Source organism: Anser brachyrhynchus, assembly GCF_964034855.1.
Source record: "Anser brachyrhynchus genome assembly, chromosome: 8".
NCBI lineage: Eukaryota > Metazoa > Chordata > Aves > Anseriformes > Anatidae > Anser > Anser brachyrhynchus.
Window position 1 is genome coordinate 31,693,128 of NC_137702.1, and position 25,275 is coordinate 31,718,402.

General features: G+C 35.9%; 2 protein-coding genes across 13 annotated transcripts in view; one reads left to right on the forward strand and one right to left on the reverse strand.

The window, feature by feature from the left end:
* The window catches only part of BCAR3 (BCAR3 adaptor protein, NSP family member), a 97,367-nt gene extending 92,158 nt beyond the window's left edge, over window positions 1-5,209 (forward strand). For all 9 annotated transcript variants that reach the window (XM_080602873.1, XM_080602872.1, XM_080602875.1 and 6 more), the window contains 5 exons: window positions 634-749; window positions 1,915-2,086; window positions 2,225-2,336; window positions 3,285-3,497; window positions 4,342-5,209. In XM_080602873.1, coding sequence (XP_080458999.1) covers window positions 634-749; window positions 1,915-2,086; window positions 2,225-2,336; window positions 3,285-3,497; window positions 4,342-4,529 — 801 coding nt within the window. In that variant the 3' untranslated portion in view covers window positions 4,530-5,209. The remainder of the gene's footprint in view (window positions 1-633; window positions 750-1,914; window positions 2,087-2,224; window positions 2,337-3,284; window positions 3,498-4,341) is intronic.
* A 498-nt stretch (window positions 5,210-5,707) lies between these two features.
* The window catches only part of FNBP1L (formin binding protein 1 like), a 53,433-nt gene continuing 33,865 nt past the window's right edge, over window positions 5,708-25,275 (reverse strand). For 2 of the 4 annotated variants that reach the window (XM_080602879.1, XM_080602881.1), the window contains exons 5-14: window positions 24,857-24,919; window positions 23,151-23,255; window positions 22,415-22,543; window positions 20,216-20,362; window positions 19,345-19,548; window positions 11,559-11,668; window positions 10,797-10,929; window positions 10,229-10,323; window positions 9,578-9,726; window positions 5,708-9,190 (exon numbers count right to left, since the gene is read on the reverse strand). In XM_080602879.1, the coding sequence (XP_080459005.1) occupies window positions 9,012-9,190; window positions 9,578-9,726; window positions 10,229-10,323; window positions 10,797-10,929; window positions 11,559-11,668; window positions 19,345-19,548; window positions 20,216-20,362; window positions 22,415-22,543; window positions 23,151-23,255; window positions 24,857-24,919 (1,314 nt within the window). In that variant the 3' untranslated portion in view covers window positions 5,708-9,011. Of the gene's footprint in view, window positions 9,191-9,577; window positions 9,727-10,228; window positions 10,324-10,796; window positions 10,930-11,558; window positions 11,669-13,656; window positions 13,672-16,847; window positions 17,007-19,344; window positions 19,549-20,215; window positions 20,363-22,414; window positions 22,544-23,150; window positions 23,256-24,856; window positions 24,920-25,275 lie in introns of all 4 variants that reach the window. The other 2 variants (XM_080602882.1, XM_080602880.1) reach the window with 2 other exon arrangements.

Below are 25,275 nucleotides of genomic sequence, written 5' to 3' on the forward strand. Positions count from 1 at the left end.
GTAATTATCATATCTAATTGTTACTGATATAACCAGTAGCTAATGCTGTATGTTTAGAAAGCAAGGACAAATTGGTGAGGGTGGTAGCTTTCCATACTGACTTCATTAGGCACTCAACGTTGTGTACTCCCAAAAGTCCTTTTACTGATTAATCCTTATGAGAACCCTCTACCATAATCTCAACAATTCTCAGCAATGTTGTATTTTTAGAAATGAAGAGAGCAAAGCACACTGTGCAACGCGCATGTTCTTTAAGGCCAAAGAGCAGTACCATGTTGATTAAGCATCAGGCCAAGAGAGCACCACGTTTCCTAGAGCTTGCATATGAAACTTTTACTGGGAATGAAAGACATAAATTTGATACAGCATTTAGGTCACACTTTTTTTGTTTTGTGATGACTGAGTCATTGTGCAAAAAAAAAAAATAAAAATTGGCCTTCTTATATGAGGCACTGACTGTCCGTAAGTTAATTAAGTTGTTCTTAGATGACTATTCTAACATTGTGCACTCAGCTGTGTATGTCCTGCACTAGCCTGGAGTGCCTCTGTGTGGGCAAGCTTGTGGTAGTTTTGTTGTTGTTGTTGTTTTAAATAAAGTTTCAAAACTAAAGCACAATTTTTTGCACTTGTCAGGTGGCAAGAATACTAGAAGTTTCTGAAGAGATAAGGAGGCTTATGGGAGTGAACTCTGGTCTTGAACTGATTACCCTGCCTTACGGACACCAACTGCGCCTGGACCTAATTGAAAGGTAAATGTTCCTGTTACACAGTGCAGATGGCCAGAAGGTGAGGGCATTGCTGCTTTGTACTCAACATCTCCTCAAAGAATGCTCTCTTGCAAGGTTTTCTGAATTCATGTGTACAGAAAATAATTTAGTGAGATACTTTATCACTTCTTTGGCAAAAAATAAATTCTTTGAGGTCATAGGGCAACTCCATCCTTGTAATACAGGGAAAGGCAAATGGTATGGAAAGCAGGGTCCTAGATCTGCTGAACATCTCCAGCTCTCGTTTAAGCACTTGGATTTTAGGTAAAGTTCAGAGGACCTATATTCTAGCTGAGCATGTGTTTGTGGTAGAGAATGAAGGTAATAGCCTTCTGCAACTAGGGAAAAGGGCAGAGGAACTACTAAAATAAAACACAAAACCAAACCAAAAAAAAAAACCACCAGAGATCAGCAGAGTTTTCTGTAAAGCCTCTGCGCAAGTTAAGGAGGAATAATTAGCATCTTCTATCCTGATCTAGTTTCTCTGATTCAGATTTCAGTAGTTCAGCTGCTGAAATTTAGGGGGAAGATCCCAAGATTTCAGTGTGGAGGACAACAAGAACTGGGTGGAGCTGTTTTCCACAGGGTTCAGTCATTCATCGCATGAGCAGAATTTTGTGTTCAAAATGTGAGGGATAGCCAGCCAGCCAGCTAGCATGCTATAAAGTGTTACTGACTTTCCTCTGATTTCTAACTCCTGACAGCTCACCTGTGCCTGACATACTCATGTGTGGCGTGAAACAAAAAGTAACTCATTTGGCTAGTTCAGGCAGTCAGTCATGCTCTGTGCTTACTGTTGAGTGGACTTTACAACTACTATCCTATAACACTGGCAGGCCTCTAACCAGGTTTTACCTTCCTCGAACAGAGTACCACAGGAGATCTGGCCGCACAATAGTGCCCAGATTTCCTAGTATCTTAGGAAAATGTATTAGAACACAAATTCGGAAAAACATATATTCTGTGTAATGGCATTGCTGCTCTTGATACAAATATGTTTTTAAGAAGAGCAAATAAGTATGTTTGCTAGGCACAATCAAGATGTTGAAATAAACCTTTGAATTGATCTTCTCTGAACTAATGTACAGCATAATGTATTATTATTTTACTAATTAATAACCAGCAGTATAAATTGTTTCACTTGCAGGCATAATACTATGGCAATAGGAATAGCTGTGGATATCTTAGGTTGCACAGGAAATCTAGAAGACAGAGCCGCAACATTAAACAGGATCATCCAAGTCGCAGTGGAGCTGAAGGACTCGCTGGGGGATTTGTATGCATTTTCTGCCATTATGAAAGCACTGGAAATGCCACAGGTAAAAATCTGCTTTCACTTTATGTTCCAAAACATGGAGTTGTTTGCTGGTTCATTTTAACTAATTTACGCAGTAGCAGTGTGTTTCTCCTGTGAATTACTGAAGTTAAAAATGGATATTCCTGTTTCATTTGAACAGGTCACTAGGTTAGAACAAACCTGGACCTCTTTAAGACATCACTATACTCAGACTGCCATTATGTACGAAAAACAGCTGAAGCCGTTTAGCAAAGCTTTGCATGAAGGACAAGGTGAGTGGAAGAGTGAGCAGGAATGGTATTCGTTTCTGTTTAGACTTCTACCTCTCTCCGCTACCACTTGCTGGTGAAGGGAGATGAGGCAGCTGCTGTTTCATAGCCATGTATCATAAATTGACTACATGACCTCATATAATGTAGTATAACACAATGAAATAGAAGGAGACAGTCTGCCAGCCACACATGAGCATGTGCTTGTATGCATGCATCCATGTAGAATATAACATTGTGTGAGTAAGATATGTCTACTCATATGTCTACTCAACCCCCCCCCCCCCCCCCCCCCCCCCCCCCCGAGGATGCAGCAGAGCAGAAACTGAGGAATGACTCTGCATCATCTTGCCTCAAAGACAGGACAAAAATGTCCCTCTTCCTATACAGGGAAGAAAAAGTTATTTCTGGCAGCTTTTGCTTTTTATATGCTTTGCCTATAGGATCAGAAGATGAATTCTGGAATACAAAGAATGGGTTAGTCAGATAATTCCTCTGATCACATCAACTGCTCCTGCATCAATTTTTTTGTTTGTTTTGTTTTTTTCAGCTCTAGTCTCCATAGGGGTGCAAGGGGGAGGTAATATTTCTCTGAACATTTCTGTGGCTACGAGAACGGTTAGGCGAGGAATACTTTTTACTCCCGCAGACTGTGTTGTGGCTTGGATTATAAACATGTTTAAAATCTCTGTGCCACTAATATTTCAGCAGAGCCTTCTCCTGTAGCAAATACAGTTCTCCAACACTGTTAATTTATCCTGGCTGTCTTCCCCAACCCCAGCAACTTACTGGAAACTTGTAGGACAGGTGCATCTGAGGTGAGGTGCTAATGGGAAAAGTGGGAGACAAATACCAGTTTCTGACTTTGAAAAGAATATTGCAGTTATACCACCTTCTTCAGTTAGCGCTTTTACAATGTCTGATGATATGGTGTGTTACTCTGTATTCCAGAGATGATCAGTTCTCCACAGAACAACATAACAGTGCCACTCCTGATGCCTCTTGTTACCTTAATGGAGCGACAAGCTGTCATTTTTGAAGGGATGGACCTGTGGGAAAGCAGTGACCAAAGCTGTGAAATAATGCTCAAGCACTTGACCACAGCTCGACAGATAGCACAGAATGCAGAAATGTACAGCTTGACCGCAGAACGGATGCTGGAAGGTAGGGAGCACCAGCAGGAGATGCTTCTGCACAGTAACAGAATGTGTGGGTTATGTCTGAAGAATAAGATCTTAGCTTAAGTGGCAACAGAAGTCACTGCAATAAATTCTCAGCTTTCATGGGAGCTGAGATGGTAGCAAATGTGCTGCAGGAAACTTAGGCTAGGGCCACCACGGATACTGTTTAAAAACAGACAGCAAGCTAGTCATCACTATAGTTCTACAATAAGCAGTACAGCATACATTTCTGCTAAATGTACTCCAAGGTCTCACGACTTAATACACTCAATCTTCTAGCAACTAAATGTAAGTACAGGAAGGACAGAGGATAACTTACTGCCTTTTGTACAATTAAAATTCCTACTCTTACCTTTGCAAATAAATCACCACAGTAAAATTCTTCACCAGCAGACCAAGATGCAACACCAAGATCTTTACTGTTTGCAGCCAGAAAGCAGCAATGTGTTAGTAATACAACTTTGTAATTTAAACTTGCAGTGAAAAAGTTGAGAAGGGGAAGACATGTAAGTACTTCTGCAGGCAGCAGGTATACATCAGTAATTACAGGCTATGATTATAATGACAATTATATACAGGCTATAATGACTATTCTAGACCATTACAGTTGGTCTAGGAAAGCCTATCCCAGTATTTGAATGGTACTGGAATATGACAGAGGGAAAAGATTTTCACTGGTCTTCTAGCTTGTTAAAAGAATTGTGCAAAAGAAACCAGTGCGCTAAAGCTTATCTTAATTTGAGGGAATGTGATTTAAAAGCCATTTTTTTCCAAGCAAAAAAAAACTTGCCTGATGGTGATACTGTGGGATTCTTTTTACTTACTAGGTTTCCAACCAGATGAAGAGATGAGTGAAATCTTCAAGACAGAATTTCAGATGAGATTGCTCTGGGGCAGCAAAGGAGCACAAGTTAATAAAAATGAAAGATATGAGAAATTCAGCCAGATTTTAACTGCACTTTCCCGAAAACTGGAACCTCCTCTGGTGAAGCAGGTGGAACAATTAAATATCTAAGACTCTAAACACTATTAAGTGATATACTTGAAATAACCATAGCTTTCTTTTGGTAATTTGATACTGCACAAACTTCTTGCATTTCACAAGATGTTTAGAACTTTTAACAGCACAATGCACACTTGTTTTAAAACTACTGATTTCTAAAACAAATTATTTATTTACTGTGGCACCAAGTCATTTAATGATCCTTTTAAACAGGTAGGTTATCCCTGTAAGATAGTTTTACAGCTTTCTATATTTCTCTAGTGTTGCAATGTTTTCATAATGTCTACAACTAGGGGCATCGGCCTCTTAATGATATTAAAATGAAGCAAATAGTGTAAATGAAGTGATAGATTAACTATGTGACACTGCCGAAAATTTCAGTTGTATAATATTCCTTAACTGAGTACAAAACACTATGTACAGAATTGTGAATTAAAGTCTATCTTTATGCAAAATTATTTGCATACTATGGTTGAAGAAATGATTTGTGACTGCAAAAGAAGGCTTAAATTTCACATTACCTATGAAAGTAGAAAATTAGTTGTGTATGTGTTGGGACAACTTTAAGTGTTTTTTTAAGACAATCTGTAGGACTTTGGCTTTTACTGGAGCCTGTAAAACAGCTATGCTGCCAGGAAATGAATGATGAAATGGCAAGAACAAACAATCCAGATGATTAAAATGCTTTCCAATACAACTAAATGTGGGTGTATGTATATGGTCAACTTGCTTCATCATCTACGGAGATGAATCACTATGATAAGCAGTACTTACATTTTTTTTCTTGGATGACAGCAAAAGGTAAGTTGTTAGCACTTTTCATAGATAATCAGGGTGCATGATGTTTACATAAAGAATGCTTTAGCAGCAAATTCTACTTTGTCAGATACAGATTCAGTGTTCTCAGAAGTTGTACAAATATTTAGGCAAGAACTATGGTTAGTGTTGAATTTGCTTGTTGTCATTAAGCCTGCTTCTAGAGTGAGATGTTACAGCATTTGAAAGTACTGGAATAGTGAGTAGGCTAACCAGAAAACTGACCAATACCAAAATGGTAGCATTCTGTTCCCACCATCTGTAATCAGTGCTGTGGTTCTACAACCATAACAACAGGTTACAAGCTTCCTGTTTAGGCCAGGATGCTCTAAGTCTCCCTCTCAATCTTAATAGAAGAAAAAGGTTGAAACTAATTATTTAGACCATGAAAAGATTTTTTATTCCATGAAAATATTCTCAACAGAGAACACTATTTTTAAACAGAGCATTTAACATTTAAGAAATCAACATGTGCACAAAAAAAAGATTAAAAATTACTGGAAAATGTAAGATTCGTTAAGACAATTCACGTTCAAAATTTTAGAATAAGTGATAACTAGCTATGCAAGGACAGATGTCTTTTTTCCTATGCCTAATAAACCTCATAACAAGTTGCACTATCCCTCATGAAAGCAACCTGCCTCCAAAGGAAGCAAATCCTGGTTTTAGAAAAACAAACAGTAGCATGAAAAGAACATTCAGTCCTTTACCAGGAAGTGTTATTACTGACCTGCAAGGCTGTTAGCCAGGCAAACAAACCACAGGCCCTTTAGCAGAAAATACACAGATCACATTTCCAACTTCTAGCTTTAAAATAAAAAAGCACTAATTAAAACAAAACAAAAACTACATAAGTAGTTTTGTCAGTATTGAGTATTGTCACATTATTATATAAATAACCCTGTATACAAGCTCCAAAAATCTAAACTTTAGAGTTTAATAGCCCCCATAATACACTAGGTCAAGCTGTGTAATAGTGGTATACATAACAAAAGGAATAAACCTCTACACAAGTCACTCATTCAGTTTTACTTGTAGTACAGTTCCTAATAACACTGAAATTAAAAAGAATCCAGCACTGCTGCATCCAAATATTGCTTCAGACCCCAAGAAAACAGGATGTTTTGATTATTATTTCATTTCCCCAAACAGCAGTTGGCTGGGCTGACAAGCTTTGTTTGATGCAAGTATCCCTCCCACCCCCGCCCAACATCGCTAGTCTAATTCTTATCACCCTAATAGATCAGATATGATGTATTTATTAATAGAACCACAAATGGGAGGCAAGACAACATAAGCAATAGGGGCACTGCAGACAACTCTATTTACACGTATAAACATATCCAAATTTCAATTGTTTACAAGTAAAAGTGCACATAGATCATTACAAAGTATCACTCAAATTTCAACAGGTCCATACAATGAAGCATCACCTGGAAACGGACTAGCACTGCAGTAATTAAAATGGGAACTTCATAGTCAAAAACTAAAAGTTTCCATAAAAATATTTTTTAAAATATTAAAGTCAAATTAAGAGATATGTGTCCCAATGTATAAAAATCATGATGCACCATGTATCCTGTAAAGTAGAACTCTAGAAAACACCTACCGTGGCTACCTCAGCAGCTGCAGCACTGTGGAAAGAGCTGAGACACAAAGCCCTTTGTGAGATACTGTAAGTGGTAGTGTTGGCAAACAACAGATTTAGGCACTCAAGTTTAAGGCAGCATTTGAATGGCAAGCAGTCGACTTCTGAAAACAGTCATTAGCTTGCAGTGGTGAATCTCTGGTGGTATTCCAGGTTTTCAGTGCGCACAGTAGGTTACTGAAGTGCTGAAGATGGACTACAGGTCTAGGAGTTTCTCTTGACTGGATTGTAGGCTAGAGCTGAGATGTATTATTTCCCCAAATCAACATAAATACATTATGGTCTCTTATCAGTTATGCCAAAAACTGGAATGTAATGATGGTTGCAGTGGAAAAGTTGTGGAAAAGTTATAGCAGCATACATGGATACTGGGATGAAATTCTAGTGCTGAAGATATTTGAACAGAATGATTTGTTACAAAATAAGAAAAGCAATGATGTCAAAAAAGTGTTACACAGAGATGCCTGACTGTCCTAGGCATGCAGGAGGAGGTTAAGGGCGAGCATGGAGGTGGCACAGGCAGACTGGTAACTGACATGGTTCTAAATGACTGCCAATTACGTGAGTTGGAAAAAAGTGTAAATGAGACAACCAGAATGTAGCACAAGCTAAAATCTAGTTCATGCCCTTCGGACCACCTATGACAAAACAAAGAAATTTTAGGAGCAGTTGCCTTTTTACTCTGGTAATGGAATGCTATTTTCCTGCACAAACTTAAGAATTCGTAATGCATCCTTAATTATGTATGGAAATGCTAAGAATGTTAGTGACTAAATGTATGTCTGCATGCATTCATGCAACTAGCTTTTCCCCTTGTTTAATGGGCCTCCCAGTCTAATACCTTCCCCCACCCCCCCCCACCCCCCGCCCCAAGCAGCTGCATGTAACCTCCTTCAAGAGCTCGCCCATTTTCTCAGAAACCCGCTTCAGGAACCTGCAGTCCAAGAGGAAAAAGAAAAGAAAAAAGTTACTGAAGGCCTTTAGAAGACAGAGAAGTGTGCTCAGTTCTAACAGGCCATTCTCAGTGGCTATGCATTAGCCTTGTATTACTTCCACAAATCCACATTCCAAATACAAGCTTTTAGTTTTTAGCTTAGTTTTTTTTTTTCTCTCTAGCAATCAAGTAGTGCAATGCAGTTTCCAAACCTCAGTGATTAACAGTGAGGGAATTAATTACTGTACATTCAAGAGCTTGATTTCAAACTAAACATTATGCAATTCAAAGACTTAGCTTACAGGCACAAATTAAGAACATAAAATCATTCCCTTTTCTGGAGCAGAGAGCTTAAAATTCAGTGAAACATTATCAACAATTACAATTGTTGGCTTGTTTGTTTTTTTGGTGGTGGTGGTGGTAGTGTTTCGGGTTTGGTGGGGTTTCTTTAGGTTTAAGGTATCTAGAGTTAAAATAATAGAGTTGTGTCCTGTTCACAACGTTTTACTTTACAGCCACAGAAAGAGAAGGAGAAACACAGGTCAGTGGACTTTCTGTCCTTTTAATCATACTGTTTCTTCCTGAGTAGTTCTGTTGAGCTTTTAGAATCAGAAAAGATTTTCCTGTTTAAGAGGTGAAAGCTGCCAAATATTTGCTAAGGAAGGAAATTAATAATTTTCAGTAACCAAGTTCAGTTAGTTATTAGAGGAAAAAAACCTCTGGTTTAAGCATACAGTTTAAATTATAGAAATGAGAACAATACATCTTAGAAGTCTTTAAAACTTAAATTTCAGTTCTCTATAAAACCAAAGTATTGTGTAGAACAAGCAGGAATCCTGGTCTTTCTCCATTTAATAGCTGAATTGGATTTAGTACTCTGTAGAGCAGGAACAGTGAAACAAAGTAGAAAACACTGGCCAAAATTATAGAACAATTTAATGCTGTCATATCTGAAAAGGCTGTGGCAAACCCACATTGCAAACAACAGGCCCCTCCTCACTTCTGTTATTCTAATGCTTTCCATGAACCTGTGAGACTTACTACTTGTCCACTATTTTCCCTGGGGAATGTATACTTGTAAGCTGCCAGTTTACTGTTAGATATAGGTTACTGCACCTTTGCTGTTTTTCTCTAGCGTTACATCTATATATGACGTTGGTACATAGCCTTCCTCTCCATTTTGTCTTCGAGCTCTTGTCCACCCATCTCCTTTGTCCTCCTCAATAATGTACAAAATTTCCCCTTCTTTCATTGCTAGAGTGCCTTCGTTATGACCTGGGAAAACAAAAGGCAAAGAAGTCTTAATGTGCAGACAGAATTTCAAGTCTTTTTCCCAGACCACAGTTTACAGATTATATATAAACAGGAATTATCAAAAAATCTGTGCAAGAGAACATACGGTCAAACAGGCTTGCAGATGAAAACCTCGTCTTTTTTGTAAAGCTGAATATCTGCCAGTAGCTGTGATAATATTTATCTTAAAACAGCACCAAAGTACTGCTTATGAATTAAGGTTATTTGTAAAATACTTCCACTAATCTTATAAGCAACTAGTTACTCTTAAAACTTAATTTACTTTAAATCATTTTACCTCTCTTCTTTGTAACAAAAGAAATCCATACATTTTACTGAAGGAATCATAATGTATGTTGTCAACCTTACCATCAAAGGGATATATTGCCTTGCAATGTCCTATAGCTGGTAATGGATCATCATCTTCAAACTCATCATCAAATTCATTTGTATGTGCATGCTGCTGTGGTGGTCCTCGAACTTCCTGATTTGCATCATCTGTGTAACTCCCTTCAGGGCTGTAATGCAATGATTGGAATGTGAGGATTCTGGAGAGGTTTTAGCTCTGAAACACTGAACATACATGCATCATAGAAAGGGTAAGACCATGGATATTGTTCTGGGAAGGCCCATTAACAGTGTTTATATTTGCTCCTGGAGGTGATTTTCGGAAAATGTTTTGATCTAACAAAGGTTTTGGACTGAATTCTGCTACGAAAACAAACATAACTTTGACATACCTGTCTCTACAAAACATGGAAAACTGGTGAGCCTTATGGAATGGAAAGAGTTCACTTTAAGAGGCACTGGTATTTAATGAGTGGTTGTTTCCATTAGACTCAATTTTTCTATGCTACCATAATGATGTGAAGTGAGCTCTAGCGCTCAGAACCAGTAAGATTTTCCTCTGGAAAAATAAACTTTCAGAGGATAAGGAATAACCATCACCTCCTTTTAACTATCAGACAGATGTATTGATTCTAGCATAAGATACAAAAGCAGTAGAGATAGAATAGTGACCTCTCTCTGCCCTGTGTTACAAGGTGGTTGATATCACTGCTGTGCCGCCTGTCGCTTCTGGCTGCTACTTTACCTTCAACTTCAGAGAGCCAGGCCTGGGGGAAAAAAAGACAAATACTGGTTTCAAGACAAAAGTTGATTCTATACCAGCAAGAACCATTTCAAAAATGCACTTAAGTGCACGCTGTTCAGTTGTCAGTACACAGCCACAAAGAGACTGCATTCACACATGAAATCTTGTGATTATTTCATATGAAGTATTAATCTAATCCTCTCTGCTTAGCCTGTGCTCCATACTTGAGGTAGGTAATAAGGAAAAAACCCTTTAATCTCCTATGAATTGCAGAATAAGTGATTAATAACTTCTTAACAGTTTGCATCTTTATTAAAGTATACCGTCATTATAGCTAGACTAACATACCTGAAAATAGCATACCCTAGGGACAATTGTATTGGGAGCTTGTTGTTAAACCAAGTAGTTTCATGACTGCTACATTTATAACCCATAAGGCAAACTACAACATTACTATTCATTTAGATTTTCCGATTAATTGTTTTAGATTCTCACCTCATTCTTGTGTATTTCCATCCGAAGACGGTCCATGTTGCTCATTGTCTCAGCTAATTTTGGTTGCAGACTGCTTGGATCACCCATCTGGGGATTTTTTTCATAAACATCTTTCATCTTGATGAGGGCATCTCTAACAGCATACAAAACCCCACAATAATTATAAAATTACAAACATCTGTACTGGTTCATTAAAGCTAAAATACTATTTAGGTGTATGAGAGCCTGACCCATGATTAGAGTTCCTAGATCCTAAGCACAGACATGAGGAACTACTGCTCCCTGTAACACACCTAACGCCTTTTCCCGTTCTGTCATCTTAACATTTTGCTTTACTTTTTCATGTCATGCACAAGCATGCAAGGAATCCAACTGTCAACACTTCTCTATGCAGTGTCAATACTGTTTTCTGTACTGTTATGCACAATTTTCTAAATATTATGTTCTTTTCATAATGCACTAAGCTGCAGCTCTTTTGCTCAACAGACCTATGCATTGATTTTTTTTTTTGTTTAACGGCATGCTTTTAGATCCAATGTTTCCTATGCAACATTAGGATTGAAATATGTATTATAGTGAAGCAGCAGGAGGAGGCGATGATAACAATCTACATACAACAGCACATCCACTAAAAATGCTTTGTAATAGCTTGTAATAGTGTATTCTCTCCTACTGTCTGAGAGCTGTTGGCCTAAGCAGAGGACTTCAACTGAAACTGACATAAAGAGACCCATGATGAACCTCTAGAAAAAATGCACTCACTTTTGGTCGGTTTCCTTCTGTAGTTCTCTGTTGAGTTCATCAATTCTCTGCTGCAGTTTCTTGCGCCTTTGTTCTGGAGGGAGGTGGCTGAAGTCTTCTAGTGCAGGGCCCTGCAAATATGAATGCTATTAAAGAAACAGCACACACACATTGAGACAGCTGAACTGACATACCCACACATGAACAGCGGTCACTGGAAGCAGGATGGACCTTCTTAAAAACTCTCTACTTGACACACAGCTTTTTAAGAGACCACAACAGAATAAATGCAAGTTTTTGGTGCCAGCTTGTAGTCACTCATTCAAGGTTCTTTTTGCCTTCTGCAATAGGTGTCTCAGGGTTGTAATTAATAATTTCTAGGCTTAATAATAATTAGTCTGAAAAGCTGAGCCACGAACCTCCCTTTAGCAAAATCAGAATTAATTACTAACAGTAATTTCAGTCAGAACAAAAGTCTAAGATGTGTATATAATAATAGTATGTACATAATTGATTCTTTCCATGGATTATGTTTTCTATGGCTATTCAGATGCTGTCAAAAGAAGAATACTGTAATTTGGACCTACATTACAAATCAGTACTGTAATTCCCTTTCAGAAGTTCATCAATCTTGTTAGAGAACGTATTACAAGAATCTCAATTAGACGTACAAACTTCTGATACATTTTACCTAGCATAAAAGCAGTTCACAGAACACAGAATTTATATACCATCAAAATTAGGACTTAAATTTGTTGCTGAATCAAAACTTGGTTAAATATTCTATGTCACCTTTTTAATTATAGAAAAGAATGTTTCAGGGAGGAAAAAAAAAAGTTACTTTTCAAACACAATTCCCCCCACCTCTCCTTTTTTTTTTTTAATACTTAAGACCAACTATTGTTACAATGTAAGCTTGTGCCAGGGTTATAAACAGGATGGAAGGACTTGTGTGTATGAAGAATGAGAAGAAATTTTTACATATCCTGTGAATTTGTTGTGCCAACTCTTCCCCTTGGGTGACAGACACCTATACTACTTTCTAAGAAGGAAATACAGTACACATATTAATAATAGAAAGTTACATTACTTTTGTGCTAGTTGCATAAGAAGGTTATTTTTAGCCCAAGAAACCTGCTTGCCATTACAGAAACCCTCCTCAGAGGTAAACTGAACTTGACAATTCTCTTCACAAGAAGAAATTTGACAGAAACATAACTGTCAAGATTTTGATACAAGCAGCCTTAGGCTCAGTTGCTAATTCCAATTTTCTAGATATGTCCCCCTCTTAAGATCTTCTTGCCCCTCAACTTCCTGGTTCTTTTTCACTTGCAAAATCATAATCTCATTACTTTTTAAGAAGGGAATACAAGACACCATATAAGATGGACAATCAAGATATGTTGTTTCCAAAATAAAGCAAGAGCTCTTCTTTCTGGGGGAAAAAGTCTTTTCAGGTGCTTCTACATGCTACAGGGAAAGAAAAAGATAATCACATCCTCTATATGATTGCTCATTACAGGTCAGTTAAAACTACCCTATCCTACAGTAATAATCAGAAGAACACTTATTTCTGTGAATTTTGCGGATCTACTCTGCAAAATTATAATATTGATTATGATGTGCTTTTAATTTATAAAAGCTTCATTTATTTCAAATTATTTATTTCATTTATTTCAAATATAAAAGCTTTCTAATACTCCTGAACATAAAAGATCATCTCCCCTGCAAATGTTTGGTTAAATTCAAGTGACTGAATATTGCAGTATTCAATATTTCTCTTTTAAACAAGTTTTGTAGTCTTTTTGTATAACTATTTTATGCTGCTTTAACATTTCTCCTGACAAAAAGAAATCCCTAAGTATTTCCATTATCACCAGCTGATGAATACTGGTCAACCTTAAAATTCCAAAATCACATAATTAGTTGCAGCTGGATCACGTCTAATTATCTCACATTAAGCATGGATGATTAAGAACATGACTGTGTATGAGAGTAGAAAGTCTGGAGATGCATTTCAGCACCTGACTTAGCAGTTATGATATGGAAACACTTTCAAAAGATTACTTTCATGCTATCTTAGCAGAAGTACAGCAGACAGATCAGCACACGGGCTTACCATCTTCACCGACCACTGCACAGTTCATTTGAAAACAGAAAGAAACGGGAAATTATTCACATGCAATGACCAGTTACAAAAATGATTAATGCCTAAAACCATATCTTTAAAATATTTTTAAAGATTAAAATTTAAAAATTATAAAAAAAATACATGTTACTATGAGCACAAGAACAGCAAAATACAATAATCAGAAATACACTTCTGCTTTAAGCATTACTGATTTTAAAAATGTCACTAGGTGATAACGGGTAGTTTAACTTACAAAATTGTAATACACAATTTCATTGAACAAATTTTGAATTTTAGTGCTTCAAATAATATGCTTAAAGAACTTCTGTTGTGGGAGAAGAAACGAACACACAGCCAACAACACACAAAATAGCAGAATTCAATGATGATGAAGGACTGATCAGCCATATACAAATATTTTGTTAATTATAGCTAACAATCCACTACCATCGATTTTACAAAGGTAATTTTTACCAAGTGTTTTACCTTATTATCAAAGCAGAACTACAATAAACAAAGACCTTTTAAGTTAATAATTTTACTTTCTGAAAACAGCACGTTTGAGTCATTGCTACTATCTAAAAATGTTTTACTTGGATGAAAATAAAGCCATTTAGAGAGTTACAAGTTCATCCTTAGAGGAAGCAAATAAAACAGACAGGTGTTGAAGCTTTGGCTTAACATGTCACAGCATTTGGAAGATCCACTATGCGTCCCATGACCTAGTACAAGTCTTTCCAGAGGAAGGCCAAGCAACTTAGAATACAGTTATCTGTGACATCATTTATGACCTTCAACAATTGTTGTGACAGTTGATTAGAGCACACACTTAAAATTGGAATTTCTAGCCATAAAGAAAATGACACTCCTTTGCAAATGTTACCATGGTAGAAACCTCAATAAAGTCCAAAGACATAAAATGGCTATAACAATAAACTACTTTTATGTATACAACATATCCATTTATGTATCAAGTAGCACTGAGCAAAGACCTCTCACAAGCACTAAAACTACCTGGAAATGTTAAGACTTCAAAGAATAATAAACAGTACAGAATAACAGTACTAAAAAAGAAAGGAGCAGCTACACTTAAGACTTTTCAACAGCCTATTACTTTTATATAGAGTTGTAACTTAAACTACTGTATGCTGCTTTCTCTATATAGCACATGACAGGAAAAATCTGATGCACGAAGTACGGAATGAGAGCAGTTTGGTTTTGCGATTTCTAGTGCCTTGAGTGACATCTTATACAGGGCATGTAAAACAAAATAACCAGTATGCTTATTATCTGGTATATGGCAATTCATGGATAAATCTCAGTAGAAGCCCAAACAAATTAAAATACCATTTGATAGCTCTTCCTGTCAGTACTACTTGGACATCATTTTCCAGGGACAAAACAGAATCATGCTAGCATCTACTAATCACTGATTCAAGATGTATTAAAAAGATAAATCTGATCCATAACACACACAATCTATTAGAATTACAGTATACATTTCAAGGCACTTGATACATGTGTTACCTATTAAAATATTTGAAAGGTATTGCAAAAAAAAAAGTCATTAAGTGTTCATCTCTAGATTTATAGAGATTAAAATATCTGATACTGTGGGATATTTGAATTAATCCAGATTTGTATGACACTAGCACTCCTTGTTAATTTTACAGAGTACTGTGTGTTAAGTTCATACAGTTTTACAGCATGATCAATGAATTACTAAGAATAAAAAATTAAAATATTGTTTCAGTTTCCATGGGCATTGTGTAGTTGTTAGGAGATGATCTTTTGCTTCAGTAAGAGATTCTAGAACTACTAATACTGTAAGGTGTTGACTTGTGAGCCAGGAGCTGATACATCTAGTGATAAACAAACAAGTGGTGTAATCAAAATCTCTGCTATTTCAGCAACCGTGCAATCAAATTCTACATTGAGTGCTAAAGAAGGAACATTATCTTCATGACCAAAATAAATTATAACACAAGTAATTCAGAAGGAGAAAGGAGAAACTGCCCTCCATGAACACACTCAGAGGAGCAGAAGAATCTTCTAAAAATGGTGGTGGTAGAAGGGTTATTCGAAAATATGTGGGGGCCTGAAATAAGATACCACAACATGACTTAAAGAAAATAAATTTAAAATTTGAATAAATTTTAAATATAACTCATTTTGGTTCAGAATGACAGCAAGGGAGCCTCTGAATTGCTTACTGCAATACAACATTGTTGTGCGTTGATCTCCTCATTACATCTACAGTATCCAGCCTTTCTCAATGCATATGAGACAGCACGTTGATTTTGTTTTCAAATATGAGCAAATCATGAATTAAATGTAATCGAATTCATCCAATTACCTCATTATGTGGATCAATATCATAGCACACGCATGAACTGGGCAGCCTGTGTTTCACCAACATAACAGGAAAGCGCCAGTACATTTATCACTAGTACTATAAATGTTGCTAGAAAACCACTTAACAATTCCCTTTTACTGTCTTCCAGCAAATTCTATTTGCAGATTATGCCACTATAGATCAGTAAATGAATTGATTAATCTCAGAAAGTAGCATTTGGTAGTAATTTTTCAGTAATTTTACCTAAACAGACCTAGGATGACGAAAAACAATCAATCATAAAATGCATTAAAATTGCAATGTTTCAGTATTTCAAAATCTGCAAGCACCATGTGCTACAACCTTTGATGTACAAAAGATAAACAAAACTTCTCTTAGTTCAGTCTTGTCATCAGTTACTATTATTTCAATTAAAAGTCAGCAATAAGATGTGATCTGTCAGATTTTTTCTGGTGACTATATATATACCCAATGATAAATTACTGCAAAAATATGTTCCATGATGGTAGGAAAACATTTGTGAATGTGAACGACAATGAAAAAAGGTATCAAACACATGCTGAGCACCCTCTTTATAAAACCTTCATTTTAGGCACTAATATTTGGAATGTTGTAAAGGGTATTTCTGTTTTATTTTCATTTTAATATGTTGGTAAGGTCTATGTAATATGAAAAAAAGAAGTATTCTGAAAGTGACCTTGTAGCTGAAGTGTTACTTTAAACAGAGTAAGCCTTATAATGAGGGTGAAGAGCATTAGAAAAGCCACATCACAAACACACTGCTCATAGCCCATCATGCATTTCAACTTGTTATCCAACTTACCCCTCTTTTGAGGCTTCTGAAAGAAGGAATTCTGGGCTTCCCTGTTTTTATGTCACTCATGCAATAATGCACTGGTTCAATGGAGAATATGGGATACTGGGACCCATTAGGAGTACTGGATGTGTATAAACTAGTAGGGGTTAGGGGTGGGGACTGTGGCTAATGTGGAAATAAAGAAAGCAATAAATAAGCCAAATGTTCAAAGTGATTTTAAAATGAAAAGTCTGTCTTATAAAATTTCCATCCAACACAGAAACACCTTGTAACGTTCCACAGACACATTTACACTACAACTGTAATACTTTTAAAAGGTTTCTGTCACGAATCTTCATGACAACTTCAGAGTTACAATGAAGAAAGCTTTAGACTCAACTTCCACAAGATCCGAAAAAGATCCTGAAGTTGTTTATCTCCTCTCTTAGAACAGTTAGTTCTGCTTTTCCCAACCTTAGTTAGAGTCATTCTGGAAGCTTGTGCATTCCTGCTCACATTTCCTTCCTATATTTTGATTCACATTACCAGCTAAGCTATGTAAATAGAAATACTACATGTATCTATGGAGAATGACTAAAAAAAAAAAGTATACTCAATCTCTGTAATCAAATTGGACTTAAATAATGGCTGAACGGCATTCCTAATCAACATAATCCCTAGAGCTTTCTCTGCTTTCTTCCTCCCCTTTTAAAAAATTGCTTCTCTCATTTTTTGTCTCTTATACCCCTGCTGCTTTTGCCCATTTCAATTTTTCTATTTCCTCTGCTGCACAATTCATTCCCTTTCCAAAAGGCTTTTATATCTACAGTAAGTAAGCGTGGGTGTGTGGGTGTGTGTGTGTTATATTAGCTAATATAAGAATATATTTTTTACATTTTCAGTAATATTTACAATTGTATTTTTCTGTTAAAATACATTGTTTTTAATATTTTATATATCTATATATATTCTGATATTTTGCTCCCAGCTGCTGTTTTTTTGTAGTGTATCCATCCATCCCTCCACAGAAAAACAAAAAAATGGACATAATCCTCCATTTCCTCTAGGTACTTAAGGAGGAGGTGCATGTAGTACATACACGTATATGTACATCTGTGATTCCATATAGGAAACAGTAGGGATGAGTCTCTGAATGCTACATACCAAAAAAAAAAAATAGGAAAAAAAAACAGTGTCAGCTTTCTTCACCTATCATCATGCAAAGGAATTTCTTGTAACTACAGTAAATGCCAACATCCAGACTGTACACCAGTTTAGATTTTCACTGCTTCACTGTCCACGGAAGAGGGGGGGGAGTTGCACAAAATTCTTGGGAAGATGGCTTATTACCAAACTAGTAGTCGTGATCTAATTTCAGAACAAGTTAAATCCCACCTATCTCTGCAGCCAAACGCAATAAATATACTAATGCATTGAAATGATAAACTACTATCAAACATTAATTATGCTGCATGAAAAGTAAATAATCAATTTTCATTTCAACACAGCTGCAGTTACACATAACAAACACACTGAGAAGGAGATGTAGCGATCTGCTTGCTTGGAACAATATCAATTGGTTTAAAAAAAATCCTACGACTAATGAGCTGTAACAATAGTTTTCTATAATAAGTGGCAAATACTGATTTGGAGCATTAAAATAACCTCACTGAAATTTGTGGGAATCATTAAAATGACTTTCTGATACGCTCGAATACTAACTAAAATCCTAGTGTAAAATTTAAACATGTACCTGCATTTATATAGCTAGCTCATGCTCGTATTGAAAACCTTTTCTGTTGATCCATGAAGGCACCTAGCACAGAAAGCATCAATTGAAAGGAGCAATTCCTCTGCTTTCAATTTTTTTCCCCTCAAGCTTAGGAATATTTTTACCTATTTCTTAGTACTATTCCTTCGGGGTTATTTACATGTATGGAGCTTCAACAGTATGTCTTATCAGTAAGGTATTGTAAGTTTTAATTTTTTCAGACAAACTTAAATGTTTTCAAAGCTAGCAAGTTTAATAAAAATCTATATAATATTCCTCTATAAAAGCATATATAAAACGTGCCAGTTAAAAGTGGGTTGCTTGTTGTAATATTAAAGAGATCTGAAGTCTGCCTGCTTTCAAACCATACCTCTCCCTCGTGACCTTTTTTGTTTATTTTGACATTCAAAATCAACACCTTTTCTATGCAATTGCAAAAAGTCTTTATGGCCACTTAGAAATAACAGAAATTGGAAGCTACTTTTATTTACACTATTTAAACCCATGCAGAATATCAAATACCTAATAAAAAACATTCCAGGACAGAAATGACTAAAAGAAAAATTGCAAAACTTCCCCCATTTTTAATATGATAAATATCCAACCTTACTCAAACCTTCAGATCTCTTTGTACATCTTCAAAAAGACAGTGGAGGGCAAGGGGAAAGTTATATTAAAATAAGTAATTGCTGCTTCCAGGTACTCTGAATCTTTACATTTTAATTTTCCAAATAGTAATTCCAAAATTGTTACCTTTGGCTTCTTTCCAAACAGCCACAGCTTTCCTTTAGACTTGCCCACTGTAGTTTTTGAATCAATTCTCATTCCTTCCTGCTTTGGTGTACTGATGGTTCCGTCAGAGATAGTTCTGTAAATATTCTGACTGTAATCTTCAAATGGAAAATCTCCAGGAGGTTCAAAACCAGATTTGAAGCAGTCTATCACTAGCTGGGAGTCCTAAACATGGGACATTAATGAGTTTAAAAAGAAAAACAAGCAAAGCCATCAAGAGAGAAGGAAACATGGAGACAAATTTTCCCTTTAAGCACGAAGTTGCACAGGTGGGAAACAGAACACAAAATGCACGCTTGTGCATAGATCAATTTAAGACAGCATATATTCTTTTTTCTCAGTAGTGTTACCAACAGTGTAAATCAAAGTAAACCCTGCTATTCAGAACCCAGCAAGTAGTCCTTCCTGGTTCTCACAGATTTAAAACAGAACATGGTTTAGGCCCAAGCTACTACTACATCTTCTAATCCTTCAACATTAGCACTGAAATTAAGGTAACACTCAGAAACTAGATACAGTAAGATCTAATGGGGTGTTAACTGAACACCCTTTTGTATGATTTAATGCATACCAGAGAAGATACCAACCATGCTGGTATTCTGGGATGTTTCAGGATACCCAATGCAATGTGTCCAAAATCATACACAACATGGTTAAAGATCTTCAGATCAAAGGAAAGAAATAAAACATGAAAACAGACACCAGCAGTGGTGGAAGCTACCATTTAGACTAAATGATGACAGTGATGTCACGACACTTTTAACACTCTCCACAGCGTCTGTATCAGTTCCTTTACTCATGTGCATTTAATAAGAAGCTCAATTCTACTCACCCTATGTTCATCAACTGATTTTGCTGCAAGGATCATCCCTTCTAAGCATTTAGAGATGATCGGAATAACCTTGCGCTCAGAGTCAGCAAAGCCCCTGTAACATTCACTGAGTTTGATGGTCCTTCTTTCATCCATTTCTTGAAGTTGCTGCAAGCACAAAGAAGGATTATTTTATTGAAGTTTTTATTTATGGATTTTTTCCTGATCCTGATGTTTGCAGTTACTGCGGTCATCACAGTGTAGTACAGAATTTCTGTGCTTTCCCAGTGTTTTTATTTCCCTAACAAAACAGAAGCTAATTAAGTTTAAAAAAATTAAGTCCTTTCAGACATAGACTTAAGATGCACAGAACAGTGATTACAATGAGTCAATACTCTTTTATTTATTAAATGGTGTGAAGGACTGGACTCTATTCTTTTTTAAAGCCTGTGTATAATGCCTACAACCACCTACTTGTTAAAAATATTTGTTTCGTGCAAAAATGGAAACTATAATGAAAAAATTCTACTAGTTTCTACATCTCCTCACTCTCTCCTTCCACTTCGAAATAATTTCTCTGGTGATAGGTATATCCACCTGAAATCTCATCTTCTTTAACTTTGCTTTTACTTTTATCCTCTCCAATAAATACCTATGATTAACAAAAAATAGGAAAGGTTAGAAATATTACACTTATATGCATTTAGATGTTCTCTGATTTCAAATACAAACCATTTCCTTTACAAGTGTGTGAGAAAATAAAAGATTACCATTACACAAGTAATGGTACACACGATTTAAGTTTGTAATTAAAGTCTACTTACTGGAACATAAACATAACAGAAAGAACAAATTAAAGAGAAATCCTATGAAGATAATAGCCCTGAACCTTTCAGCTCAATGAAGGTAGAAAAGAAAACAAACAGAAGAAAACAAAAAGCAGTATTACATACCTCAACCAGTTACCAAAAATGGGATAAGAAGCTTGACCTTTCCTGTATCTACACTAGCAAAGGCAGGTATCTCAAACAGCATCTGATTTCATCTCTTTGAAACACAGCAAGAGCCTAGCCCTGCTACACTCCTCTCCCCATGCTTTCTCGTATAATGTATAGCCAACACCCTCGAGGAAGTAATAAAAAAGTGTAGTCCCAAGAAAAAATAGGACTGGGACTTCATGCTTTTACTGGAGATTTCAGAAAACATACATCTCGCAATGATAATGGATTTTAACCCTAGAAATAAGGCAATAAACAAAAACACTTATGCAAGCTACAAGGTCGACCAAGCTGTTTCTCCCAGGACTTAACTGCAATTACTCCCTCAGTTTGCTAATGACAGATCTGCTGAAGTGCTGCTTACCAGTTAAAATATTAACAAATTCTTTAATCAGCCAAGAAAATACGAAGCATTCTTAAATTGATACATCTTCAAACAAAGTCAGCGTTTTTACTTTCGTTTCCTAACTCCATGTCTCAGAATCAGTTTTGACAGCCATAGTAATCTCCCACGTGGCTGAACATACATACCACTAGGTGTCTGAATGCTCCCTCAGCTGATGGCCCCCAACTATTTTACTTTAAACTAAAGCCTCTGTTTTTGAAAGCATCAAACAAAATTTAATAGTTATACAAAGCACCTAGAAATAGTCCTTTTCCAGATTCAAAGTACTGACTTTTTACTTTTTTACTTTTTCATTATTTTAGAGAGTTTTGTGGATTGCTACTAATACTGATAAAGCAATGACTGCTTGGGAGAGGAGGGAGCAATTCTGCCTCCAAATCTACCCAGTATATACCTGATATATGAGATAGATTAAACCACAAAGTCACCAATAGCCGTGTGCTTTTCTACAACTCTACTGAGATCAATGCATTTTAAAAAAAGAGAGAACTAGTTATCAAACCATACTAGAATGATTGTTTTAAACATTTGCTTTCATGTCGCAGATTTTTATTTTACTGTACCTCTTCAGTAATATTTCACATCTCTAAAATATAAAACTTTAATAAAAAACTCAAGAGTATTTTCATTGCAAGTCTAAGTATAATTACTGAAACCAGCAAGTCTTGTGAGAAAATGCAGACTGCATGAGATTATGTTAATTTCCTGATAAAATTATCTACTATAATACTAAAAAAAAAAAAAAAAAAAAGAAAGAGACATTTAAAATCTAATTCCCCCTTTAAACAACACCAGTCATACTTTCTTACTTTTTACCTTATAAATCTGAGGAATGACAATGTAGTAGTGTTTGTGTTGTTCCCCATTAAAATTCTGTAGTTGTGCAGCATATTCATTTTTGTTTTCATCAGCCATGTGTGTGCGCAGGTTTAACTGTTGTTTAGCCTAGTAGGAAAGTGTTATCAGTTCAAACATGTCTTGTGCTTTTCAATGATATTTAGCATTATTATGTTATAGCATTATAGCATTATTATAATTTAAATTACCACCAACTATGTAAAAACACTAATCAAAATCATCATTGAAAGTTATGCCCTTATAATTGAAATAGAAAGAATGTGACCCTTAATTTATACTGACAGCTTACATCTTGTTACATACAGAGAGAGAAATGGTCATTTTAGGCACATTGCTTAAATACATATCCAAAAACACAGAAGTGACAGAACTAGACTACATACTACTATATACCACAAAATACCAAACCCCACTAAGCCTGCCTATTGAAGAAAGATGATAACTGACTCAGCATCATCTTGAGAATAATGAAGCATACTCTCTCTGCACTCTTACATTTTACTGTACCTTTGATTTTCCATGTAATAGGAAAGCGTATTTTATACATAATTTTATACAAAAAATGTTGTTCCAATACTGACGATAATCATACAAATAAAAATATGCTTACAGAAAAGGGACAGTAAAAGCAAAAACAAAACAAAACACACAACAACAACAAAACACACAAAAAGCCCCACGGCACTGCTCTTACCTTTTCAACATCAGCCTTTGTCGCGTTAGTGTCATTGTCCAGTCTTTCATAGCTTTGCTGCGCCTTCTCTGCCTCTCTGCATTCTCTCTCAAATTTCTTTTTGCTCTAAAAAAACCACAAACTTACTGCTTCTACAGCCACTACCCCATTTTGGTTTTGTATAGCAACTTTGAATTCTAGGTATCAAAGCTTCCCTTTAAATGAAGACCTTAAATTCTCTAAGTACTTTTATTTAAGTAAATACACTGTTCTCATAGGGGCATGCAACAAGTATCAAATATATTCAACTGGTTTTTATATACAACTTGTTTCCTTTAAGTAGCAGCAGGAAAACAACTGTAATTATGCTATAAAATATCAGAAAATCAAAATACAAAATAACCCATTACAAACAACATCAGCAAATTAGAAAACAGACAAGTTCACTGTTTAACCTGACTTCAATAACCTAAATGAAAGTTGGAGGGTGGGCAAAAAACTAAAATCCTGAATTATATTTGTAAAATTTAAAGTTAACATCTTCAACACTCAATTTTAATTCAATAAATTCAACTAAATTATTTTGAAGGTAATCAGAAGGATTTATCTCTATTATGAGATCTTAGCATATTCATCCATTATCATCAGTATTCATATCAACTGGCGTATGTGTAAGCAGCATAGACAACAGTACTCGATATACCTGATGTTCAATAAATCTGGCTGTTGTCCAGATAGCTGCTGTAGGAAAACTGTTGCAGCTCAAGATGTTAGTATCTCTAGAGACAAATAGGCAATAGAGATGGTGTGAGCACTGCACTCCTGCTTCAGAGCAAAGTCAGGCAATTGACGTTAATGTGCCCTTTTAAAGGTTGTATGAATTTCAGAGTCGCCTTGCACTCAAGTAAATACCATGCGCAGAACACAACTGATTGACTGAGCTGAACTCTGGGAATTATCTGGATGAAAGATAACAGCATCTTCAAGTATCACACCTGCTTCTATTCTGATCATCTGAGCATGAATTAAAACTCTCTGACATGACACTGACCCAAGACATTGCTTATCTGAGTCCACAACAACAAAACAGAAATTCACCTTTCCAGTTTTGCTTCACAATAATCTGGATCAAAGACAATAAATTTCAAAGACACAGAAACAGCAGAATATCAGAATGCATCGTGAACATACTTGTATACTTATATTTTATATACTTATATTTTCTAATCATTAAAACCACTGCCTGTAAACTGTTCTAGAGAAATTTCCTTTCTGCATTTCTCCGTGAAAATATAACTGTAACTCCTGAAAGGATCATGGCTTACAGTGGTATTCTTGAATAGACCTCATATAACAAGCCCTCAAATGCAAGTCAAATACTTAAGATTTCACCTTCATGGAAATAAATTGTCACTACTAATTACGCTCTAACTGAACAGGAGCCCACTAAGAAGCAACCAATGAAGTCTGTACCCGTTTTAAAACCTAATTCCTTTGCGCTGAATAAATACTAAGTCTTCACATACACACGCTAAATAGCTGTTTGCAAAAGAATTTTTGTAAGCAGTGAACTACAAACACTTTGGAATTTATTTTGGGTGTTACTAAGACTGATTTGGCCATTCAATAAAATAACTAAACTTTAAAGTCTAAGCAAGGGAACTGACATCAGTTCCATTTACAAATTGTGTATTATTAATGCGATAGATCCCCCCCTCCAAACTCACATTATCCATCTGTTTCCAGCACATGTCCAGATATTGTTGAGCCTTTCGCCCTTCCTGAAGATGCTAAAAACACCAAAAATAAGTTTGATTTACATATATATATATATATTTATATATTCTTTTTTATTACTATTACCATTATCTAGTTTGTGCTCTAGTTGACACACTACGATACACATCTCCAGTAGCTACCAGTATTCTTTGGAAGACATTATTATTAATGATGCAAGAACAGTACCACATATGAAATTCACTTTGGCAAAAAAGCTACCAGTAAGCACTGTCTCCCAAGATATCAATTCTTAGGTTTTAATAACTGTAGTAAACCAGTACATAGAAATACATGAATAACTTTAATTATGCGTATTACAAACCCTATTTATTGCTGAGTTCATGAAACTGGGTAAACAAACTATTCA